Source organism: Rissa tridactyla, chromosome 2 (assembly GCF_028500815.1).
Source record: "Rissa tridactyla isolate bRisTri1 chromosome 2, bRisTri1.patW.cur.20221130, whole genome shotgun sequence".
Lineage (NCBI taxonomy): Eukaryota > Metazoa > Chordata > Aves > Charadriiformes > Laridae > Rissa > Rissa tridactyla.
In genome coordinates, this window is record NC_071467.1 from 106,888,475 (window position 1) to 106,912,977 (window position 24,503).

General features: G+C 38.0%; 1 protein-coding gene across 4 annotated transcripts in view; it reads right to left on the minus strand.

The window, feature by feature from the left end:
* The window catches only part of ADCY1 (adenylate cyclase 1), a 164,843-nt gene that overhangs the window by 53,315 nt on the left and 87,025 nt on the right, over positions 1–24,503 (minus strand). For all 4 annotated transcript variants that reach the window (XR_008464949.1, XR_008464950.1, XM_054192166.1 and 1 more), the window contains exons 5-7: positions 18,381–18,508; positions 8,497–8,655; positions 7,458–7,599 (exon numbers count right to left, since the gene is read on the minus strand). Coding sequence is in view for 2 of the 4 variants with exons in the window: in XM_054192166.1 (XP_054048141.1) it covers positions 7,458–7,599; positions 8,497–8,655; positions 18,381–18,508 (429 nt within the window). In the remaining 2 variants the exon portion in view is untranslated. The remainder of the gene's footprint in view (positions 1–7,457; positions 7,600–8,496; positions 8,656–18,380; positions 18,509–24,503) is intronic.

Consider the following 24,503-nt stretch of genomic DNA (forward strand, 5'->3'; position numbering starts at 1 on the left):
ATCTTCTAAGGTATATCTGAGGTGTTAAAACCTGAAATACCTGAGTTCTTTATTCAGATCTCTAGTTAAGTTCCTCGGTGGGAGCTGTCAGTCATTGAGCGCAAAGTCCACCCCCGACTTCCCCAGGCATGGCAGCAGCGGTAGCTGCAGGCAGTCATCAATTTGAAAGCAGAAATCATCAGTGTGCGCCCAGCTATGGACTCAGATGCCTAACTTGGGGCAATGAGAACAATTTTGTCAAATACATTTTTGCTTGCTGTGCGCTAGCAAAGGAGAGAGTTCGTCTGAGTAGCTGGAAAAGTTTTCACATCCCCTGCGTTAACTGTAAAACTCTCTCCTTGTATTACTACTTAGATCTCAGGAGTCAGAGTTCTAGCACTCCATGAGGGCTTGTAAGCAAATGGTCACTGAAGTGAAAAAATCCTCAGAATGAATTAGTCCAGAAAGCTGACAACTTACAAAGACCATGAAGACTCTGAGCCAAAATGGACTGGATATTTTTAGAAGAGTCAGATGCAAAAAAATTCTAGGGAGCTGCGAGCTATATGGATGGATTTACTGGGCCATCAATGCTCTGTGGAAGACACAAATTTTACAGGTTTGGAAAAAAAGAAGAATCTGAGAACACCATGGCATGCTCACGTAGACCTAACCAGAATGATTAAATTAATTAACTTTGCAGAGAAGGAAATTTCCTACATATATAGATGGAACTTCAATCTGAATCAAAACAACAAATTAAAAGTAATTAAGTGCAGTAACTTTAGACCTATTGTTTCACTCAGTTTACTTTTTTCCTTCGGTAGCCTTTTTTTTCTTTTGTTGTTGTTTACATGATGATGCCAAGATGACATCTTTTACTCAGGTCAGACAAAATCCAACAACCTGCTATCAAAAATCCTAGTAATACACATATTGTATACATCAAATTACTTCACTTTAAAAAGTTAGATGAAATTATTATTAAGACATGATAAAAAGCATCTCAAGACTGTATATGAGTGGTTATACCTGTGAAAAATGCTAACAATGATTCACAGGTAAAAGTGATTCACCAAGGAAGTCAAAAGGCAAGAACATGTAGTTACTATGTACTTCATCCACACAAAGCAAAAAAGCCATCATGAATATATCTTGTTTTCCCTGTGCTATATTGCACAAAGTTCATTCCATGCTGGGGAAAAAAAAATCAAATCAGCCACAGGAAAGACATAAGCAGACAAAACCTGTTGGTTGGTGGGTGGTGGAAAAGATATGGAGCCTAGTAATTCATTTTAACATAGAAGGCAGATCATCTGCTTCGTGCAACAAAGCTATGCTGATTAACAGTTGTACTACTCCAAGGCAAAAAATACTGCCTTTTCAAGCAGCAGAGTGAAAGAAATTTTTTTTTTTCTCCTGTTACTCCTTGGAGACAGGACTGCAACGTGGGAAGTTTAAAATCACATCTGTTCATGCAAGATGAAACAACGACACGTGAAAGTGATGTGACAGCCTTTGCCACTTTTCTTGCAGCTATTGTCATGCAAGTTAGAATGAATCTCAGGTTGCTGAATGTCTGCCTATTCGATAATGAGTCAAAGAAACTAACTGATCAACCTTTTGAGCTGTTAAATCCATCTGCAGTTCACAATAAATTACGCCACAGGTGTGTAGTGTAGACAATTGCTCTAGATATTTCTGACATTTGCAAAAGATTTTACATTTTAAATAGTATTTTCCAAGAGATGCTCCTGAGCTGTGTTTACTTGTTGAGAGGATTCTTGAACCTTCAGGCTTTCAACCGAGTTTTCCTGAAATCAGAAGACTGACAAAAGTGCTCTCCTCTTCCTCAACTATTGCTTTAACTTCTCTTTTCAAATAGACTGCTGATATTTTGGTTTGGCTATAATTTTTTTTTTGGACAAAAATAAGTTCGAAATTCTAGCCTCCCATGTCAGAATATTTAGGGCATGATTCAAGACAGCAAACGAGGCAGGAGACAGACTGCCATACCCCTAACCAGCATCCGCTTCCTTCCAGCTGGATAACTAAACAAGGACTCAGAAAAAAAAAATTAGACCTTTCACCTGGAATTTTCAGGATGGTCATAGCATTACTTGAGGACTTCAGTTAACAGAGCTGTGTCCAAGCTACAGAAAGGATTTTCTGTGACTGCCTTACATGGCTTTCTATGTGTGTGGTAAGGTAGGGAAGAGAAATGTCAGCCTTTTCAGAGAAACAGTTTTCAAAGGGCAAACAGATGTGAAACTCACTTTCACGGACTTTTCATGAATGGCCATCACTTTGTACTATTCAAATAGTTGATGCAGATACCATATGATTTACATTGCCAAAAATAAAAGATAACTAATATCTTTGAATACAGAGTTAGTTGGTGAATAACTCACTAGTACATTATTAGAAATTTTGCAGATGGTGATTAGCAACCTATTGGAAGCTAATCGTTGATTGTATTTGAGGCATGGTGTAAAATCCACAATACACTTATGACTATATAGGAATCATTTATAGGTTGTATCTATATTGTTTCGTAATTTTATGACTTCCTTTCCTGGACACAGCTCTACTGCTTCCTATTAATGGCCTACAGCATATTTGTCTTTGCCTTAGCTCTGGAGCCAGCAAAGTTACTCAGTGAAGCAGGTTCCCTTAAGGTGGCAAAAAGTGATGGCAGGCCCACTTCTGTAAATGCAAAAACTAACACATTCTGAGAAATTCTTCCCCTCACAAAATTTGATTACTTCTGACCACTGCTTGGCTATCTCTAAAAATTGCTTAGGAATTTCGCTCAATAGTCCGTGCCAGACTGCTTTCTCAGCTGGTGAAATTAAAGAGTCTTTTCAAAACTAGAGAGGTGCCATCAGAGAGTGAATTGCTGTAACAAATACAAACAAGTAAGTCCAAGTAGAAAACCACCCGGTTATCACTGAGTTTGTGGCCAAACCTTAAGAGGCTGCAGGAGAATCATACTTTCTAGAGCAACCATAGAAGCGGACAGCCCAGCTAAGGTCACGACCTCTGGGAGCCAGCTATGCCAGCTGTAACACTGAGGCAAAGGTACTTTGACTAACATCAGTGCTGACAATGAAAGAATTGTGACGAAAGCCAGCTCCGCTCTATTAAAAAAATTTAGATTAAATTTTAAGCATAGTTTGAAAGTCAGAAAAGGATTAGTCAGGTAGATTACTGAGGAATCATTAATGGAAAAAGTTATTTAGCTGGGTCTAAGCAGAGTTACAAAGTTCTTGTAAGGGGCTCTGAGATTAACAGATCTGGCCTAGATTTTTTTTTTTTTTTTCCTGAAATAACATCCATATACAGTAATATTTACAATACTTCAGAAAGCTAGAACATTTTGAAACTAAGAGAATGTCTATGTGTCTAAAGCATAGAGTATGGATCTTGTGAATATTTGATATATTAGGAAGAGATCTGTTTGTCTAAGTGGATCAGACCTGTTTTAAAAGTCCAAGACATTCATGTATACTTGTGGCTAGTTGTATTAATCAAACTTCTCAAATCCTGTCTCAGTGCAATATTTTGGTCACATCACTGTAAGTTTTAGTACCAATATAAAATATCATGAGGACATTATTAAACTTTTCTTAAAAAGAAATGTGCTGGCATTTTCAGAACTAGAAACTTTGTCAGAGTATTACAACATTTCGTACTATATTTAACTTATTTGCATAAGTTTTTAACTATGACGGCCTGCAAAAAAATTTAATTTAATTCAAAAAATTTTTGTATGCCTTTGCAAATCATATGGATTATTTAAATCTGTTTAGAAGCTGGATGTTATCCAGTCAAACATGCAAAATTGTTGCATCAACATCATCATCATCATCATAACAACAACAATAATAATTATAATAATAGACTAATATAATCTCCACCAAAATAAAAACTGTAGCAAAATAGAAAGAAAAGTATTCCCTCAGTGGCCACATAGAAGTACTCCCACACATATTAGATTATACACCAAATTAGCAATCAGATCACAAAATTGTGTTTGTTAGCTGATTCAATAGAAGATTTAAAAAAAGGGAATATTTTATAATTTGTTCACATTTAAAATGTAACCGGTATTTGAATGGGTTGTCTTATACTGTTATTCCCATTCTTGGTTTGGGTGATATTTGTGATGAAAGATCTTCCTGTCAGACCAAATATGGAAGTATGCAGGGTACGCGTCTTCTAAATAAATAAATAAGAAATTTAAAATATCTAAGTGGGCCTATTTACCTTTCAAATTCAACAGATTCTTGGCCATCTGTTGCTCATAACATTGATTTTCATTCCTCTTGGCACCATACCTGCTAAAGTCAGTTCATATTAATGTCAGAGATGATGCATAAAGAACAAAAAATGTGTCTGCATTTCAGCTACTGAGGCTCCAGAGGAAGAATACAGTATTAAACCAGCAGATACCTGAATTCACCTAAAGAAACTTCATCTTATCTATGCTTCTTGGATAGCCTTCTGTCTCCATGTCTCTGAAGAGTAAATGACTGAATGGTAAGAGGGGCAGCAGGTGTTTATTTTGAAGGTAAATAAAGCTATTATGTAGCTCCTGGTCCAACGATCAGTATGCAAGTATACGAAGACTGGGGACGGCTGTGATGTACTGTGACGAACAGCAAAGTGACATGCTGATTGATCTGTCAGCCCAGTGGAGAAGCCAGTCAATACCAGTAAAATTCATGAAGTATTTATTTCTGCCAGTTTGGCTGACACGCCATTGATGCATGCTGGAGAGCTAATGTCATTAGCCAAGCCATACTGCAGCATCTGCCGCTTCCACAAACCCATCAGTGACACCCATGGGTAAGATGGCATTTGGTTTATATAGCTGATGACAAACCGATCGGTTGTTTCTCAGCAGTCACCAGTAATTTCCCAGCAACCTTGCAAAGATGAAGAAATGTGTGCTCACACAGTAATAGTCTCTCATCGTTGTACATTAAATATGCATTGACCTGGTTTACTTTAATATGTGAATGTCAAGCGCCTGTGCCTCAATCACTGGTTTATGCAGTGGAGTCGACACAACAGAGTTTCTTTACGTAACAGTTTATATGTTTATCCCCTTTTCTCTCTACTTGTCTCCGTGCACCAATCTGCCAAAAATTCCTGAAATTCAGCTATTTCTCTTCTCAACATGAAATGAAATCTGATACATAATAACATATGAAATGAAATTATACATAATGTTGTAGGAGCGAAAACAGCAGAAAACCGAGACAAACAAATCTTGTAGCAATAAGCAACACACCTACCTTAATTAAGCCCCCCTTATATTTTCTTCTTTATTGGGATTGATTAATCTAGGAACTAATACGGGTTTCAAGCAAGCCACCAGAAAAATCTCTCACTGATTGCCACTGGTCACTGGTCCACTGGTTTTCCACCTGTTTTCTTTCAGACTACCTAAAACTGAATCTAATCATATATACCAGCAGAAGAACAAAACGTGAGATTGTGTTATTTTCACAGCAGAGGAGAACACTCCACCTTTCCAATAACAAGATGCTTCAGAAGAAGTGCATAAAAAACACCTTTGCAGCAGCCTTTCTGGGGTAAAACAACAGGAGTTTTCACTTCCTGAATCAAATTCCCTTGGTGACTGGCCTCCCAACATTTCCATGAAAACTCTCTGAGTCATCAAATTAGACCAAGAAACTGAGTGTGGGAATGGAATTCAAGATTACCTGGTTTTCCCTGGTTACATTTTTGTCAAACACCTGTTGGCTAACACCCTCAAGAACGGATCTTTGACATCACATTGAAACCTTGTCTGTATTGTTTTCATACTTAGTATCAGAATTGGATATTATAGTTTTCCCTTTAAAGGCCAAATCCACGAATGAAACTTGTTTAGTCAGAGTCTCAGAAGAGAAGGGTGCAAAAGTATGTATCCCAAGTTGTCTGGCTGAGATAAAGGGCAGAAAAGTTCCACTTGTCCTGTAAACACGTTATGGCAGATAACTTCTAAGATAAGCCTAATTTGATGTGGAAAAGGTTGGAACAGTGTGAATGTGTTTAAATGAGATTTTGGATTTTCAAGAATCCATTTTGTAGTTGAACAAAAGGCTATCCTAAACTCAGCGTCTGGTTGAGGAAGAAAGATGTGGCTATGAATGAACCTGTTGGAAAGCCACTGTCACCATCTTCACTGCATGCTGAGACTCAAGATACTACCACCGCATCGCTGAGCCTCTGTTCTCCTTATCCTGAAAATCTGGTGAGAATGAGGAGTCACGTCCATTTCCATCAGGGGCGGCTAAATCCTGAGTAACACCTAAAAAATGAAGTTCCTGCTCAAATGAGCTAAAATCTTCTCTTACCTTATTCTTTCCACACTTTCCATTTTCTGTTCTCCACCAAAAAGAAGAAAAGAGCAGAAAACATTATTGTCCCTCAACAGCACTGCTGACTTACTCCTCTTTCCCCAGTACATCTCCAGGGGTTTGACAAAAGGAAGAAGCTGAAGGGAGAGAGGAGCTTAAGAAAATTTGGAGGGATGGGCAGCTAAGATAAGAAAGGGATGACCAAAATTATTGTGGGAGTCTGAGGTGGGAGAGCAAGCAAGGAAAACATTGAATTTGTCATGAGCAGCTCAACGTAGCAGGAGAAAAAAACATGCATGTTTTAGAGAATATATTATTTGTTGCAATAACCTTAGAAAATTTCTTCAGCTTTGGCATAAATACCTGATCTGTGGTACAGTGGTATATACATTCGAAAGCAGGATGGTTGACTGCAGCCTCTTCCTCTGACCTGGACAAAAGGCCTTGTGTTGTACAGCTTGGCAACATGGCAGCTTTTCCAGACTTCCAGGGGATGTTAGTTCAATCACTGCTGAATTCATTTCACTAACTTTTCTGCTGTGGGCATGACATGTCTGTAAATACTACTTTTTCTGCATCTATTCATTGGAGAATCCTCCAGGCCCAGTAAAGGAGCCATGAGTATCACAAGTACTTGCAGCAAGGGTTAGGACAGCATGAGCAAAATGGCACGGGAATGAAAGAGTAAAGAAAACAAGAAGAAAAATAGCCAAGCTGTGAGCATTAATATTCTAAAACACCCTCTTGAAGGGAGAAGGAAGGGAAGAGTGAATCACATTTTCAGAGTAAAGTATCATATAATTTCTAACAGAATGATTACAGACTCTGAATAAAACAACAGTTTTCTTTTGGGGGGCATAAAGGAAAAAATTGGTTTATTTCTAAACTTCAAAAGTAAGTTGATCATCTTCTCTATGTAATGTTCAAGGTTAGCTTTTTTAGCATTCCTGCTTCAGTCAAAACCAAAAGATCTAATTTCAAGAGTGTCTGAAGAGCTTTTAGAAATAAGAAATACCAGTATTGCCTCTGCTTTCAGAGTATCACAGAACAGTCGTTAAATTATGAAAACATATCACAGAATAAGCTAGAATTTGTGGAGCTTACCTTCCTACGATGAGATGGCACAATAAAATATGTTTCAATATTATGCTTCTTCAAGAAACTATTCCTTTCATGACCGTATCCTGGTTCTACTTCGTAGTCCCCATTTAGGCACTCTAAGGTGGTCTTTGTTATGTGAACTTTCCTGGGGAGAAAAATCAGACACAGTTGTTTAAAGCAAAGATACATTATGAGCTAGCTGCTACTGAAATACACTCTTGTGCAGTAGATGATAAAGAGATCAAATTACGTGCAAACCCCCATTTTTGATTTAAAAAAAATGTTTTGTTTGGTCTTTTCAGCCAAATAGAACAGAGAAGCATTTCTATTGCATGCATTTTCTAAACTTGAGCAGAGGGAACATAAACGATAACTGCTGACTCTCCAAACACTTGCAAAGATTCCGATTCAAATGTGAGTTGCACACAGAAGCATACCCATGAACCTTTGCAAAAGTGCACTGTGTGCATTTAAATTGGGTTCAAGGCTGTCCAAGGAGTACTTAAAATTCCAGGTACCATAAACCATGGCTTGGTTGCAGGTTTATGTGCTACCGTATCATTTGCACAATCACCTTCAATATTTGAGTTCATAAAGAGGAATTTTTTTCTATAGCACACTACTAGTGTTCAAAATCTTGGCATGTAAAAGCAGTAAGGCACACACCGCCCACACGTATAGAAGTGCAAGGATAAAAATTTCCTGGAATAACTAGAGGGTTTTACTTTTGTAACATGAAATGGTGAAAGTCTATCATTCCTACATTCCTAGCATTGCCTCATTCCTACTCTTTCTATTTGGCAGCTTCTAATAAAGATCTCATTTGGAAATGTTTTGCTTCTAACCTAACCTATTACCAATGTAAATATCAAGATCATTTCGACAATTCCACAGTATAAATCACACAATATATTGATTGCTCTTGCTGGACAGAACCCTTTTTATCGATAGCAATTCCATTGCAAATATCTCAAAGAAAGAAATAAATTCTTCACCCATACAGGTTTCGGTTTCTTATTCTATGGTTCTTTCTCAGACTTACCCAGGCAGTCCTCCAGCTTCCATTACATTCGCTAAAGTCACGTCATTTGACCAGACATCATATTGCCATTTTCGGAGACCTAGCACCCCACAAAGCACCCTGCCTGTATGCAATCCAACTCTCATGTTGAGATCAACCTCTGTGGCTTCTGCAACAGATCTGGAATAGACAGCATCAGAATATTAGTCTTTAGACAATGACATTGCTCTGGATTTTCTTTTTCTCTCCTTCCCCGGAAGTTAACATATATATGCATGACTAAATAGACAGGAACTTTTAAAATCTGAAATAATATATTCAGCTACTGTTATTTTCCTTCACTAGTTTCAACACCTCAATTGTAATTCCAAAGAAATAATTTTCTTCATCATATTTTAATTACTGTTGAACCAAAATCTCAGTATTTCTGAATTTCTTTACCTAATCCATTACAATTTAATTTTACAGGTTTCAAGGAAACCCAGAAAGGTTACGTTTCATTACATTTAATAAACTTAAAAAAAAGGAAGACAAAAAAGGACAATAAAGCAAGTGTAGTAAATAGCTTTGTCATGAAACTTCCCTAAGACTATAACTTTTAGGTTTCAGTTGCCACTGTTGCAGTATTTGCTATCACGGTCCTACAGAAACTTAGATATTTTACTGGGAGATAAACAAAACACATTCTGGCTGTAACTCAAATAACTCAGAGACAGTCAGCTTAACTCCTGCAGTTTCCTATTTATCTTGCGTGTCACACATATTTACTTTTTTGCGTCATAAATGTGCCTTTTTCCAAATGCATATTTATTTCAGCAGGATGACAGGTGTGATTGACCACAATGATGGCCAGAATGTGATTTTTGGAATCAAGAGATTTTTGAAACTTATTAGTGAATCTTATTAGGCTTAATTTTAACCTGACATGAAAGTAAGTAAACGTGTTTCAACTCTACCATTACTCCAGACTGCTTTCAACTTAGTATTATAACGGTCTAACTGGTTTCTTCTTTTTACTAAAAATCTCTGTTAATATTTCTGCTTCTCCTAGCCTTGGGTTTACTGGTTGGTGGATTTTTCTCTCTCTGATTCTTTTTTTACACGCACCACTTCACTCATGCAAAGATCATGATTGATCCTGTATGGGCTAATTGAATTTCATCATGAAGGAGTTTAATATTAAACATTAAGGAAAAGATTGGTCTTGTGAGTAAAATATAAACTTGAGTCACTCAAGACTTGCATTTAATTTCTCCCCTCTTTTACCACAGTTTTTTTGTGACTCAAAGTAATTTTATCCTCTTTCAGTTCTCCATGTGTAATATCAAATAAGACTTCGTTTTCTTTACTCCTTTGTTTGCAGTGGCTTGATCTCAAGGCAATAGCATAAAACATTTAATTTTTAAATAAAATGATATAAAATAATCTGGAAAAAGATCATAGTATGGACCCCAACACTTCCGCTCTGTGCAGCACAGATGGTTAAAAATAATTAAAAAGTTATTGTCTCATTTATGTTGTCACGCTTTAGATTTGTGGTGTTCTCTAAATTCACCATTTAATTACAATTCCACTTGAATGAAAACCTACTCAATTATGTATCAGATTGTCAGTCTTCTTATTTAATGTTGCATTATATTTTTTCAACTGATATTTTCACCCTGTGCTACTGTTAAGAACTGTTGCGACGACTAGTAATCACACAGAGTTGTAGCTGTGCCTTTACCTTTGTGGTATACTCAGCTAAGGGTCATTTCCTATGGTGAGACTGAAAGGGCACAGACTTATATTTAAATGCTCTTACGGTTTCTGTGAGAAAAGAGGTATGAAGAGGTACTAGTTGAGAAGGCAAATGGATAAGTAATGACTCCGCTCTACTGCGTTCTAATTGGTTCAATTACGTAGTTACAGGAGTACAGGACAAATGAAAGGATGAAACCAATAAATCAGTGCAAGAACAGCAGAGGAAGAGTGATAATAAACACCCAATACCTTTCCGAAGTTCCTGCAAGAGTGGCACAGAAATCACCTATAACTACGGACGCGCACCTGTAAATTAAATCTAACCTTCAGAGGTTTTCATTGTGCAGCTGGGAAAGGAAGAATTAACTGGAAAGGTCATTATTAAAAGCATTTTTAATTTTGGTGCCACGCTAAGGAAGGATTCTTCGTTCCTGCGAAATGCAGGGCATGCTATAACCGGTACCCTGTACTGACTTGTGAACACTGAAAAGGAACCTTGAACCTAATAGTCTTACACATTACACGCAGAGATAACACTCTGCATAAATCTTTGCAACTCCTTCTGTTACAGAGACACCTGGCATTCCATAGTTAAGCTGCAGACCAAAAAGAGATAATATCAGTGAATACATGAAACTGACTAATCAGTGTTAAGACTTGATTTTCATTCGGTTTTCCAATGCATTTAATAGAAGACGACCTTAAACTGACCTCTGGCTGTAATTTCCCCTTGATCTTCATTGACCATTGTATTTTTTAAAGTATCGTCCGGCCACACTGGATTTGGCAGAGCTATCTTTAGGAGTACTTTTCAACTATTTCAGGAGTAGTCACTGCATTTGTCTCTTGTATAGTTGTACTTGTTTAAATACAATTAATAGAAAGGGCAGCATGAGTCAAGATGTGGGGTGAGCAGCACAAGCTAGTTGGCCTCAATTTAAGTAATGAACGCTGCAGCCAAGAAGTGCTGAGGTATATACCATGTCAGCCATCACTAATGTGAGGAATGCGGAGATCTCTTTTGACCCCAGGGAATCTGGGCATATTACATTTTTCAGTCATATTTTACGCAACAGCACAGGAAGCCTTATGCGCAGCTTTCTGACAGATTAAATATTTCCTTCTCTTATTTCTACTCACTGCAAGACAGCTTTCCTTTATTCGGTATCTGTTGTTAAGTCAAGCCTCAAAAATGACTCCAAGGAGTCCTAAAAGGACTTGAATGTTACAGCGCTTGTTGCGCACACCGTCTGCTTGACAAGGCCTTGAAAGAAAAGAAAGGAGCCAATAATATAAGCCTTCTAATGATAACTTAACCTTTGTATGTTCACCTGTGCATGTGTATTGTGCCATTAACAGACTGATCTTATACAAAGACCATATCCAGCATGCCAAAGCCCTTCAGGATTACACCTTGCTTGCCTGTCTATGTTCTACCGCATAACTAAGTACCTATGTAATTATCTTCATCGGTGAACCTGCAAGCATGTGAAATTCTCCGTTCACAAATGAATGTTGGGTTTGTTTTTTTTTTCCCCGCATTTAAACCAGTATATAAAAACTCAGGCTAAATGTAACTGGAAAGATACAATATACTCAAAAGGTTTCCAAATGTTAACACAGAAGTAGTCCCAGAAACAAATGGAAATTGAAAAACATTTTCTTTTTAAACTAGAAGCGTGCAGAGTCTATGTAAGTGACTAATAAAATAACCATCTACCCAGACAGCTCAAGTATCCTTACCAAGCCAAGAATTTTACTTCTCTCCTTAGCTACAAATATTTCATGTCCTGCTACAAACCATCAAAGCGATTTAGATCATCTGCAGAACAGCTCCAGACCTGTGCTGCATTCGAAGAAGAAGAAAAAAAAAAAAGCTCTGCATCCCATTTCTATAAGAAATGGGCTAAGTTATTTAGGGCTTTTCTTTAGGTCCAAAAATATCTGCACAGAAAATAGATGTTTCCCAGTTAAAGTCATAGGCAAAGTTTTTGGTTCAGTTACATATACTTGCTTTTTATACGTGCACACTTCTAAGATAAGGGTCTCCTTTAATTTTGCACGCCTCCCTAAATATTTCTTTGTCGGTTCCATTTCAACATCAGGAATTGGCTACTTCTTGGATGTTAATGACAAAGACTATCTTTCTGTGAACTGCTCTGTTGGCCCGGCAGGTCATGGGAGGAGAGGCGGCAGGCCTTGTTACCAAGCAGCACGCTTGTAGGCGTCCTTGCCCTCTCTCAGCTTGGTCTTCCCACAGGGTGGGGGCCATGTTAGTCCTCTCAGGCAATTAAGTTCTGTTGTTTGAAAGCTTTTGCTGTCCTGTTTCAGCAGCCATTTCTTCAGGTCAGGTTCGGGGTTTTTTTTTTTTGTTTTGTTTGTTTGTTTGTTTGTTTGGTGGTATTTTGTTTCGGTTTGGTTTTTTTTTAAAATGTTGACCAGAGCTGCATGCTTTTCCAGTATGTTGCTCACCTGGAGCACAGCAGCAGACAGCTAGGGCAGAGAACCTGGGCTGTGAAGGTCTGATGGCTTTAGCACTTGAGAGGCTCACTATGACATAGGTGTAACCTGACTAGGCTTTCACCAATGGTGGTGAAGTCAGACCATGGTAGACAGCATTCTCCACTGCTGAAAATGCAGTTGCTGGCTCTCCCAGAATTCAAAGTCAATCCACTCCTGCCAATCCAAACTTTCCCAGGCCCTGGACCTCAGGAGGATCAGGGGAAAAGTATAAACAGTCTTGACATCGGTAAAATTAGTGCTCCTGCCTTCTTCCTCAGACAAAAGATCCCACAGAAAGACTTGACATTTCAGTTGGGCTTCGTCAAACTGTCTGCTGTAGTTCCTCTCCCTTCCCCCGTGCCTTTGGTCAGCTGGTGACCAAACCCATGGGAAGGAGGCAGTTCAAGCATCAACCTACACAATGTCCCATGCAACTAAGCAGCAACACAATGCGCAGGCGCAAAATAAGCCCAACTTCCATTTGTGAGGTCTTACATGGATGAATGGTGGAGTCATTGACGTTAGGTGGAGTCATCCGTACGGGACAAACTCACCTATGTGACACAAACAGATGCTGATCTATCTCCTGGCAGACCCCACTGGGGTGCCCAGATTTCAAGAAGCAAAGTTTCATGGATACTTCCTTCAGGCCTCTTCAAACTCCACATGCAGTAGGAACATTCAATATAGGGGGCAGGCAAGACCCATTCTGAAGTAACCCTCTGCCTCCTCCCCCTGTAACATGTATTGGTTAAAATGAAGTAGTCAGCACCAGCTGCTGTGATCTACAGATGTGCTCCTACTGTGCCATGCTACCTGCTAACGTAGACATAGCCAAGTGATGCAGCTAGTGGTGAAATTCTTTCTGAGTACTAAAATAGCATCCTAGTAAGATGTCAAGGGAAGGAGTTATCGTGAAAATGTACCACTTATGTGAAGACATGAATGATTACAAGATCCCATTACACTTTTGACAAGTTTATGAATGTTAACCCCAGTATTCTGGCCCAGTCCCAAATCTAGTATTTATATCCTGCTCACCCAGATTCCCTCCTCATTTATAATTGGAAACATTACAGTTCACTTCTTGCCCTGTGGCATTATCAAGTGCATTTAACTCCCTCATTTAATCACATTTCATCTCCTAAGAGGTTAAATTTCTGGACTGAGCCAAAGAATTGTCTAATATAATTTATATAAGTTGATTAAGTGCTTTGTAAGCAAAGACAAACTATTATTAAGAACGTATAAAATTGCCCCAGTAACACTAGCTTAAACCAGAACTCTGGCCAATTTGTCGGGGAGAGAGGGAAGATCTTGGGTAGCGGGGCAAAACTTTTCCACATGGCAATTCACTAATAAACATATCTATTTAGAAAGTAAAATACTGTAGTAAATACAGTGGAACCTCAAAAGTAAGCAATATACGTAAGATGAAGAGCATAGTTGGCCTAAAGCATTGTTCAAAACTGATGCGAGGACAACATCTGGCACATTAGAGCAACATCTGGCACATTAGAGGTGCTAATGAATATGACCACTTTAATTTTATTATTACCAAAAATCTGTGAGTTAAAACTCACCTGATGAAAGCAACATCGGTGGTATCCAACACTTAAATATTACCATGATGGTGGTATAAGTGACTCTAAACAAACACTTAGCCTGTACTGAGGCACTGACACAAGACCCATTGACAGCAGAAATTATTTTGGAATAGAAACAGAATACAACACTGTCTGTTTTGTTGGATTTTTTAAGGAAAAAAAAACATCCTCCCATAATGATTCTGGTCTGACTTTAACTGTGCCCTTGAAAAAAAATACTTTGTAGAAGGCAGATTAAATTGTGGAAAATTTAAGTATTTTATCATGTTCTTTGAAAATTACCTTCAAAACCTCAACTAAATGTAATGAGGCAACATTCTAAGATGATACTCACATGCATCACCATATTCTAGGATACTTAAATAACAGTTACACGGAACATGAAGAGAATAGAAAGTGTCAGTTTCAATGAACTCGTTATAACATTCAACTCAGTCAAATCACAGATCCATCAACCAGCTACTAGAAGCTTCTATTCCTTGATTTCCTGGAAAATGGACATCTTGGTGGTACGTATCTCTGGGACAGGCACTTTTCATAGACCCATCAGCTGAATCACAATTCAAGTGATTTCATTTATTTATTTATCCCAGGTAACATGACAAACCTGTCACTAGGGATCACAACTTCCAAGCAAAAATTTACAATGCCAAGACCTGATTTCTGCAGTAAAGTGAAGAGACTTTTAGAAGACTACCAGCTGGCATCCAACTCTGGATGAAAGGTGGAAGTTTAAAAGTAAAAGTGACTCTGCATCTCATGGGGCTGATAAACACCACTATCTAATAATCATACCAATAGAAAATGAAATTTTGCATTCCAACTTTATCATCATAAGCCCTTCACTTCTTTTCATTTGCTCAACGTATTTTCAAACAAATTTGAATTTTTTGAACAATCTGGGGAATCACTCTTCTAATTTAGGTCTCTGTGAAGGACTGAAGATATTTTCCTCATCTTCAGCAGAACCTATTTTCCTCCTTTGGAGTTCTTTCTACTGTTGGCTCAGCTACATGCTTCTGTCACCAAAAGAACCTTACCCAGAAACCAACAATATCTGAACAGATGATGCTCCACTTGCAGTAAAAGAAAAAAATGGTACTGCTATCAAGGGCAATGGTACCTGGAATGCACCATCTTTCTGTTTCCTAACATAAGCAGAACAGGAACATTCATTTAACTAAGAGAGGGAACATGCATTGAGCCTGGATCTTATAGTTCTTACACTAATAATTCCTCATTGAAAGAAAAAATAATTGTGATTAGTTAATTGTGCTTATGTACAAAGGATCCAGAATAGGGCTCTAGCCATTCAAGAACCCTAAATGAATCTGACACTCTCTTATAACCTTGCCTCTTCTCCATTTTGCCCTCTCACCGTGCTCTGACCACTGAATACACACTCTAAAGACTTACAATTTATGAATTCTTTAAAAAATATACTGCTGAAATTGTCAGTTAGTTATCTTCTGCCACAGCCTCTGACTAAACATGTCGAGATAACACACTAATGCCCACTTAGAATCACAGAGCTGCTGATGCTGGAAGGGGCCTCTGGAAATCATCTAGACCAACCCCCCTGCTCAGAGCAGGGTCAGCTACAGAAGGTTGCCCAGGACTGTGTCCAGCTCGGCTTTAAATCTCTCCAAGGATGCAAACTCCACAACCTTCCATTGCAATGTCTCCAGTATTTGACCCCCTCCACAGTAAAAAAAAAAAAAAAGTTTTATTCTTATATTTAAATGGAATTTCTGGTATTTCAGTTTGTGCCCATTTCCTCTTTCCCTGACAATGGATAGCACTGAGAAAAGTTTGGTTTTGTCCTCCTTACACCCTCCCATCAGGTATTTGTATGCATTTGTAAGATTGTCCCTGAGCCTTCTCTTCTCCAGGATGAACAGTCCCAGTTAATTTCTTCCTTTTTAATGCAACTCCTTTTTCAAGTTTACATTACCAGGACAGAAGCCAATAAATGACAACATAAAAAGGGAACACGCTTCATTTCTAATATTAGTAAAACTGAAACATTCAAAAAAGGAAAGTTCAGACAGCTATATCACTACCTTATTTGTATACATGAAACACAGCACAACTAATGAATTAAAGATTAATGCTAGGTTTGAAAGAGGATGAGAGCATCAGCTACTGCTTTCCAGGGATTTAAAAAAAAAATACTTTGGAAAATGTGTACAAGGCCTGTACATCTAATTATGCTTCTAAAGGCCAAGGCTTCCTTATAAATGCAGTATCCATATACTGCTGGAAGAATGCACATATACATAATTTTCAGATTTAGGATATCGGTTTAGGATTTTATAGTATCATAGACTATCATATATTATCATAGATTAAAAAGTGTTTTATTAATTTTACAATTTTTACAAAGATGACGAACTTGCATTGAATGAGAGGGAGAATAGGGATTAATTTACCCAACTCTTCACATTCTGAGAGATTTTATAAAGGAACATTATAATAAAAAACCATGGATTGAGCTAGAAATGATAATGACTTTTCAATTGCTTTAAGTACTTCTCTCATTTTTTCTATGCTTTAAAGTTGTCTGCAAAGAAAGCTGGATGAATCCAGGTTCATAGGAATGTTTAAGTTTGATATGAAACAATAAAAATGTGTGGTAATCTCCATGTTCCCCTAAGGCATTAACAGGGTTCGAACGACTAGATATTACTTCCCTAGAGATAAACCCTGCTCTCTTGAACAAAACTTACAGTGAACTCTGTGACAAGATCATAATACATTCTTCTACAACACCAATACTCTCCACAAATGAACACAACTTTTTTGGGGGGGAGAACAGCTTCTTTGTGTGCATAAACATGCTCACATACAAATGGAGGATATGAAATATATGACATGAAAAAAGCTTTATTAGAAACAAGAAAGGAGAAATGTTCCTCCCAAAAAATGCATAATTTGAATTCATAAGCCTTATGTTTGCTTATCCTATAATTTTTTTTTTATTTATTTAAAAGCTTACTATTAATTTTTAAATTGAGATTACCCTGTGGTCTATTCACCTTCCCAGAGAAGGCAGGTCTTCTCTGTGTACAATGCAAAAGCTTGGGGGAAAGCAGAACCTTGAGTCAATTCCATATTCCCGACAGCCCAGCTGACAACAGAGAGAAAGAATAACTGGCTACTGGAAACAGTGGCCAAACATTTTCCAATACAGAAAAGGCTAAGGCCCCTGATGTGATGCTCTTGTGCAAGCTCATTCCAAATGTAACAGCACTGTCCTGACCAGTATTTATTTATAGACAGAATTAATACAGGTGTGCACTCCTTCCTACAGCCTCCCTATAAATCACATGCACAGGCACACACACACACACATATACATATGCACATATATACATATACACAATACAGTAGTGAAGAAATTTCCCATCTTTCTCCCTTCCCTCCTATATAATGAAATGTATCTTCAGGCCTCGCTAAAAGCTCATTCACGGTTGTCTCACATTGACATTTTTTGCCTTGGTGAAATAACGATCAATGCAGAGCTCTCAAGCATAGAAAAGTTCTTCTGATCAGCAAAGTGAATTTCACATTACATTTCTGAAAAGCAGAGTAAATTAAAGGTTTAACCATGACATACAGAAAGGAGAAATCAGCAAGCTATCATTTTGAGAACACAAACACATAGACGACTTGCACAAACTGGCTTTGAGTTTACATACTGGTGTGCAAAATGAGCAGTGTTTATCCCTGTAGAACAATAAATTAGACTCCTTCATTTGTGGCAAATGGCCATACGAATATTTTACTATTTCTTTCTGTCCGTCAATTGGTACATGTGTGTGCCTCTACACACTCGTGTACTTTTTCCTCACAGCAATTAAATGGAGTGGAAAATGGACGTCTAGAATGACCCTTCCTAAAATCAGTATCCTCTGACCTGAATGCAACAGTGTGAGCTGCTGGGTGGGCAGTGCTAGCAGACACTGCTGTTCTTCTGAGAACACGCCTCCTGAATGCCACATAGAAGTTGTTGAAGCACTCCTGTCTGGGTTCACACTGCGCGGTACTTACGTGATGGTGTCAATCATATCCAGTCCCATTTCAACACAGCAATGGGCATGATCTGTTTTGGGCTGGGTCAATCCTGAAACACAGTAGTAACAGTCCCCTAGGATTTTTATTCTTCTGCAGTGGTTTTCCTTTAATAAAAACAGAATGGGAAAAATTTTACTATTCATATAAATGTTCCAATATTTACTGGATAAAATCTTCTCCAATACTATGAAATCATTCAGGGAATCCTTTTGTGCTCAAATGAAGTAATCTACAGTTCATGAAATCTAGGTTCCCTGTATAGAACAGCTGATATATACATACTCATTTGTTTGTTTGTTTATAAACAAACATATATATATACTGGAGATCAGCCCTGCATTGTTCAACACACAGGGGGTAACACTGCTTAAAACTATAGTTCTGAAGAAATATTATTCCCTTGCCCTCACATTACGTCAGTATGAATTCAAGATTCTTAATAAGACTTCACTTCTACATGACTCCAAACCAAAGGACTGAAGCCAAACAACTACTGAATATCAGGAAATGTTTGTATTCTGAGAAGCTTTCGTTTCAAATCCAGTTCCAGCTTACCAGGAAAGATGATGTATTATCTGTAAAGGTACACACGTTTGTGCATTACCAATTCATAAATCACAATTTACAGTGCGCCATGATCAGTGTAAATATGACACGCTCACAGATCAGATGATATAGGCAGTTTGCATTGCCGTTGAATTTATCTCCCGTTTGCAACAGTTTAATTTCTACAGCCAAAGAGATCTGGCTAAATCTCTCCCGTTTTGAAAAACCATGTGACGATTGCTACATTGATCTGAGTAGAAAGTTTACTTACAAACAGGGAGCACTTAACAAAATACCTTTAACAAAGCAGTGACTTTAACTAATAAACTATGAGGAGACATGAAGAGATGCAGCTTTATTATGGTAACTTCTAACCATTTAGAGCATGGCACAGAAAAGTAAATAACCTGATTAAATGAATCCAACTTATGCAGCCGGGACTATGCCAGTAAGTGCCATGCAAAACTAACTCTTCTGAATATGATGAGAGAGGATTAACAAAAATATGATTCCTCCCCCAGCAGTGTGCTATATAGACTTGACTTCAGTGGCACAGAAAGGGAAAAAAAAAAGTGGTCGTGGAATTTAAATGTCTGAAAAAAAATTACCTAATCATACTGGTTCAGCTTCTCATACAGGCACACACTCTCACTCAGTCTCCTACCTACAAGAATCAAAACCTTCCTCAGTTGACCACGCTCTCTACGTCATTACCCATATTCCAGCTCAGAAGTGACGGTTATGCCTAGAGCGATCCCTTTCTCTCTGATAACGTCATATACCAGCATTCGGGGCTTGTTATTACACACTCTTCCAGCTGCAGGCATTCCCATGTCTGTCTTCTTTGTAAATGATTCCAAGTATTGAACAAATGTTATAAAACGAGAGTTACTTCCGTTCAGGCACGGAAGAAGGCATGCTAACGCTGTTTGGGAAAATTGATTTGTCTACTTGTTTTTATGAGTTAAGCAGTAAATTCATATCTCGAAACAGAGAAGAGAGCCATCTTTTTGGATATGCTTAACTAGCAGAAAAGGCTTTTCTAAGAGTGACTGCTTAACATTTCTTCTGCTGTACAGCAGGATTTTAAATATACCACTATTTATCATTGCTAATATACATTTTAATGAATGCAAGCATAAATATTCTAGAAGCATTATCACCAAGGCCTTAGAGTATTCCCACAGCCTATAGCCACAAAATGCCTCACCAATTTTACTTAAGAGTTTTAATTGGTTATTTTGAGATCCTTGGCTAAATGGTATTATATGAGTAAAATAATTATCGATGTACACAAAGTAATATGCAGACATCTAAATCTGTTCTGACACAAAACAGGCCTTCTGACTCAAGGTTTTTGGAAGAAATCACTAAGGTTTTAAAAGAAACCACTAAGTTTTTTAGTAGAAACCACTTAATTATACTGTCAAAATAAGCCACTTTTTAAAAATTGTGGGCAAATCTTGAAGCGGTAGAGGGCACTCAGTAGTTAAAGCTGGAACCTACTTTCCAAAATAAATCCAGTTTTGCCACACCTTACAATCCTCTATAAAGCCCTTTTCATCTTCAAATTTGGTATGCATAATTTGTGGCCAGGTAATGACTATTTAACCCAGCTGAAAGTTATTCAGAAAAGCCATTTCAGTAATCTGGGGTGGACAATATGTATCTGTTAATCAATCAGTGTTCTCTCCTATTCAGTGTTTACCTCCAAAATGGCTCATTTCTAATGACTTGGTTTATAGAGCAGTACTGTACGTTTATAATGGGGTGCACAAAACTATTGTCAGACTGGCACAGCACAGTCTATCAACCTGGAAGACAGGAAAGGAAAAAAAAACAGAATAGAGCTTGATCCATCACCACTTTCCCAAGTCACTTTATTACTTGAGCAGGAGAAAAATAAAAGAAAAAAAGTGCTACAGCATTTTCTAGAGAGACATTAATTTTGATGGAAGACATATGGCTATATCACCTGCTGGTTTTCAAACCACCACTCTGTTTCTTATCAGATGTTATCCTCACTGTCCTTATTTATAATAAATTAATATACAGTAATCTCTAGCAAAATATTGTTTTATTTTTCTCGACATGTGAAGCAGACTTCTACAAACTTCCAGCTTTGTAAGAGCAATCTTTTAAAGGACTGATACACGAATTAACAAAACAAACCCGTTCCCTCTCTTTGTTTTGTTTCCTCAGCAACTTTCAAAGAAGCCCTTGACTCGGCAATATTTTCCACATTTGTGACAGTGATGAATTCAAGTATGGTAGTTACAAATTCTAGTCACAGTTGACACAAGCAATGCCTGCTTAGAAACAGCTAATAATTTGGTTTTATGCACAGGATAAAAAGCCCCAGAGATTGCTAGCACTGCATTAGCCAGGCAGCTTGCCCACCTGCAGTGCTTCACTGAGATGTTTCCAAGCAGGTCTGCAGAATTCCCTCTGGCACAACTGTCAGTCACAGGGTTTGTCAGTGTGAAGTGGAAGCCCAGCTCAGAATGCAGAGGATACTTCAAAGTTGCTAAGATCTTTCTTTACGCTTTCAGATAAGCACTTCATAAGGTAGTTCATTCCACCTATCTCTTAGGTAGAATGGGGCAGGGGGGTGGTGCCTTCTGTTTCAAACAACTCCGGGGTTTTTGTTGTCGTTGCGGTTCTTTATTTAAAGGTATTTTGCAGAAAGACCGAAGTCTGCCAACTTAGAATGCAAAACTGGAAATTCAGACCATTAACTCCTATTAGAAAAGTCTTGTAGAAAGAAAAATCTACTATACGAGTCAAAAATTGTTTTGCACACTTAGGGTAAGGCTTTTTTTAATAAGAAGTAAAGCGAAATAATTTACAGTTTGTAAAAAAAATAATTATATATATATCTATGTAAATCAAAAAAGGTTGTCTCAAAGAAATAACAAATTTTAAGGTGCTTTCAGACCTCTCCCAACAGAATACATAAGCAGACAACTACGTGTTGTCTTGAACAGAGAGATTGTACTGGATAAGTGCAAAGTCTTTTTTTTTTTAATCGTCTATTCAAGTAAGTACTTGTTTGTTGCACCCAAAGTCAGGGATGCTCAGTACATTATTTTTGTTTCTTGTAACACTGTCAGGTATGAGAAGATCCTCTTTAAAGCTTTTATTTATTTTAGAGATGGCATATGCTAATGCAGGAAAGAGTCCCTGCTCTGTCTTCTGTCACTGCAACAATCTATGTATTTCTACGCACTCATGTGTCATCCTGGTATGTGAGTACCTATCAAAGGGAGCCAAAAAGGAAGGTCAGATAGATTACAATTTTAAAAAGCAAGACTTTAAAAACTAAACATTGAACTTCTCTCTCATAACTCAAAGAACTGCAGTGGAACTACACCAAGGATGAGTCTGACCCTCTGTCACTTAATTACAAGATGTTTTATGCTTATACACATTCATTTCTTTTTCTGCGAACCTGCTAACAACCTGATTTGCAGGTGTGCTCTTCAGATTTTTACTGTTTTACCCTCCCTGGAATCCCAATCTGTGAGTAGGAGTGATTTTATTTATCCATAAATTAGAAAGACACTTTTTTGCTGTTCCTACTAAAAAGATCTGTGTCAGCTAAGGTATACAAAAAGATTCTTTACCCTATTGAGCCAATTTGGTTTTAGTTATGCTGTGTAGAGTAAGAGAAAATATTAATAAGGCCTAAAAAAAGATGCATAAGCAGTGATTTCCATTTCCCCTAACTCAGACCCTATCAGAGTTACACTCTCCTAGAATGCTCTTGGGCATGAGCAGTAATAACAGTTTTGTTTAGGCTAGAAAAATGTGAACAAGAGCTTGGTCACTATCTATGATGCTTAGTGATTGCAACATTAGAGTCTTAAAAAAAAAAAAGAAAAAAAAAAAGGAAAAAGAGAAAACCAAAAGCAACACAGCAACATGTGTCCAGGTTCAGCTATTTAAGGGTTGGGGTAAAAGGGAGAAGATCTATTAGGCCTGGACTTACACTGAAGGCTTTACTCTCTCAGGGAAAGGCTTTGGCATTCTCACCAAACCTCAGACTTCAGCATGAGTGAGACCTCTGGGCATCGCCCCTTCATAGCTGGAAATCAGTTCAAGAGCAGCACTGCAGCAGGGGAGCGGAAGGAGATGCGCTGGCACCAGAGGGAGCAGCTCTTGAGTTCAGAAACCCTTCACGCCTCCTCCATCCGTTCACTGCCTGACACTGAATCGGTGGGGAGAAAACCCACTGCCCTACTCCCTGAAAAAAATACTGTTAGCTAAATGTTTTCTTCACACATTGAAGAGAAGTCTTGGGTAGAGGGAAACCACCAAAATGCAAATCTCTGATGGCCTAGTTTTCACTAAGAGTAGAATTAATTCTCTGGGGGTAGCGGTGAACTACGAGGGCTGAAGAAGGAATATACACTACTCTCCTGGCTCCGTCACTGCTGTCTGGAGCTTTGTCACTGGGGCCTAGCAGTGCCACAGAGACAGCCTTCCTTACAGACGTTCAATAAGCCAAAAGGAAGATCAACGACCTTAGGGAAGGACCCATCAGAATTACTTCTGTGCTTTATTCCCCTTCATATTTTTCCTCTTGTTTTCCTTCCTTCTTGGTTTATCAGTCATTTTCTTTTGGAAAGGCACACTCCAACAGCTTCCTCTGAGCAACCTGCTGTGCTCATAGCTGAACTGTTTGTATCAGGTAGGCAAAGAGGATCAAATTTGCAGCTCATATTAATCAGCATGGCATGGATTTCAGGGGAACTACACTAATTTATACCAGCTGTCCCTCTAATCCTCAGGGACCCAAGCCATAATTCAATAATCCAGGCTAACCACATCACAGTTACAGTCCTTTCTTAGTTATTACAGTATAAAATTACTACAGGGGAAAAAAATGCAAAGCACCTTCAAAATTCCCCAAAGATGTAAAATAGCAATAAAATGCATTCCCTGTTTATCTCTCTTCACAAGCCTAGAACTTCATCCTGCTTCCAAAGAGGTCTTGAGAGAGGACAAGATAGGATTCACCACTGTTACCACTGCATCTTATTTTCGATGTATTTAGCATGTGCAGCGTACTTACCACTTTACAGCACTTTAATGCCAAAGTGCCATTAATATCAATAGAAAATTGCATTAGAAAGCTTTGAATCACTCTAGAAGTTAACATAAATTTGTCTATATTACAGGTGTGTACAGAGACACAAAAGAGACTTCCAGCAAGAATAGTATTTTCTACTGCATCCTCTAAAGGCGGAATGACATCTCTATTCAATTTCATTAAATTTATCCAATATATTGGAACAGAAGTGGAAAACAACTATATTTTGGCTATCATGCTGTATAAATATATGCATCCATACATATATATGCGCACATATAACATGCACAGATACACATTTCTGCAAATTTACCTACATTCTCTTGCTTATATACACAACATTTGCGACAAACACAAATTTTAATATTCATCCTCTGGACTGTCGATAGACTAAGCAAGGTGGCTCAGCCTGACAGTTATGGGCCAGACACCAGTTCTGAGCCCTGCCTTTCAACAGG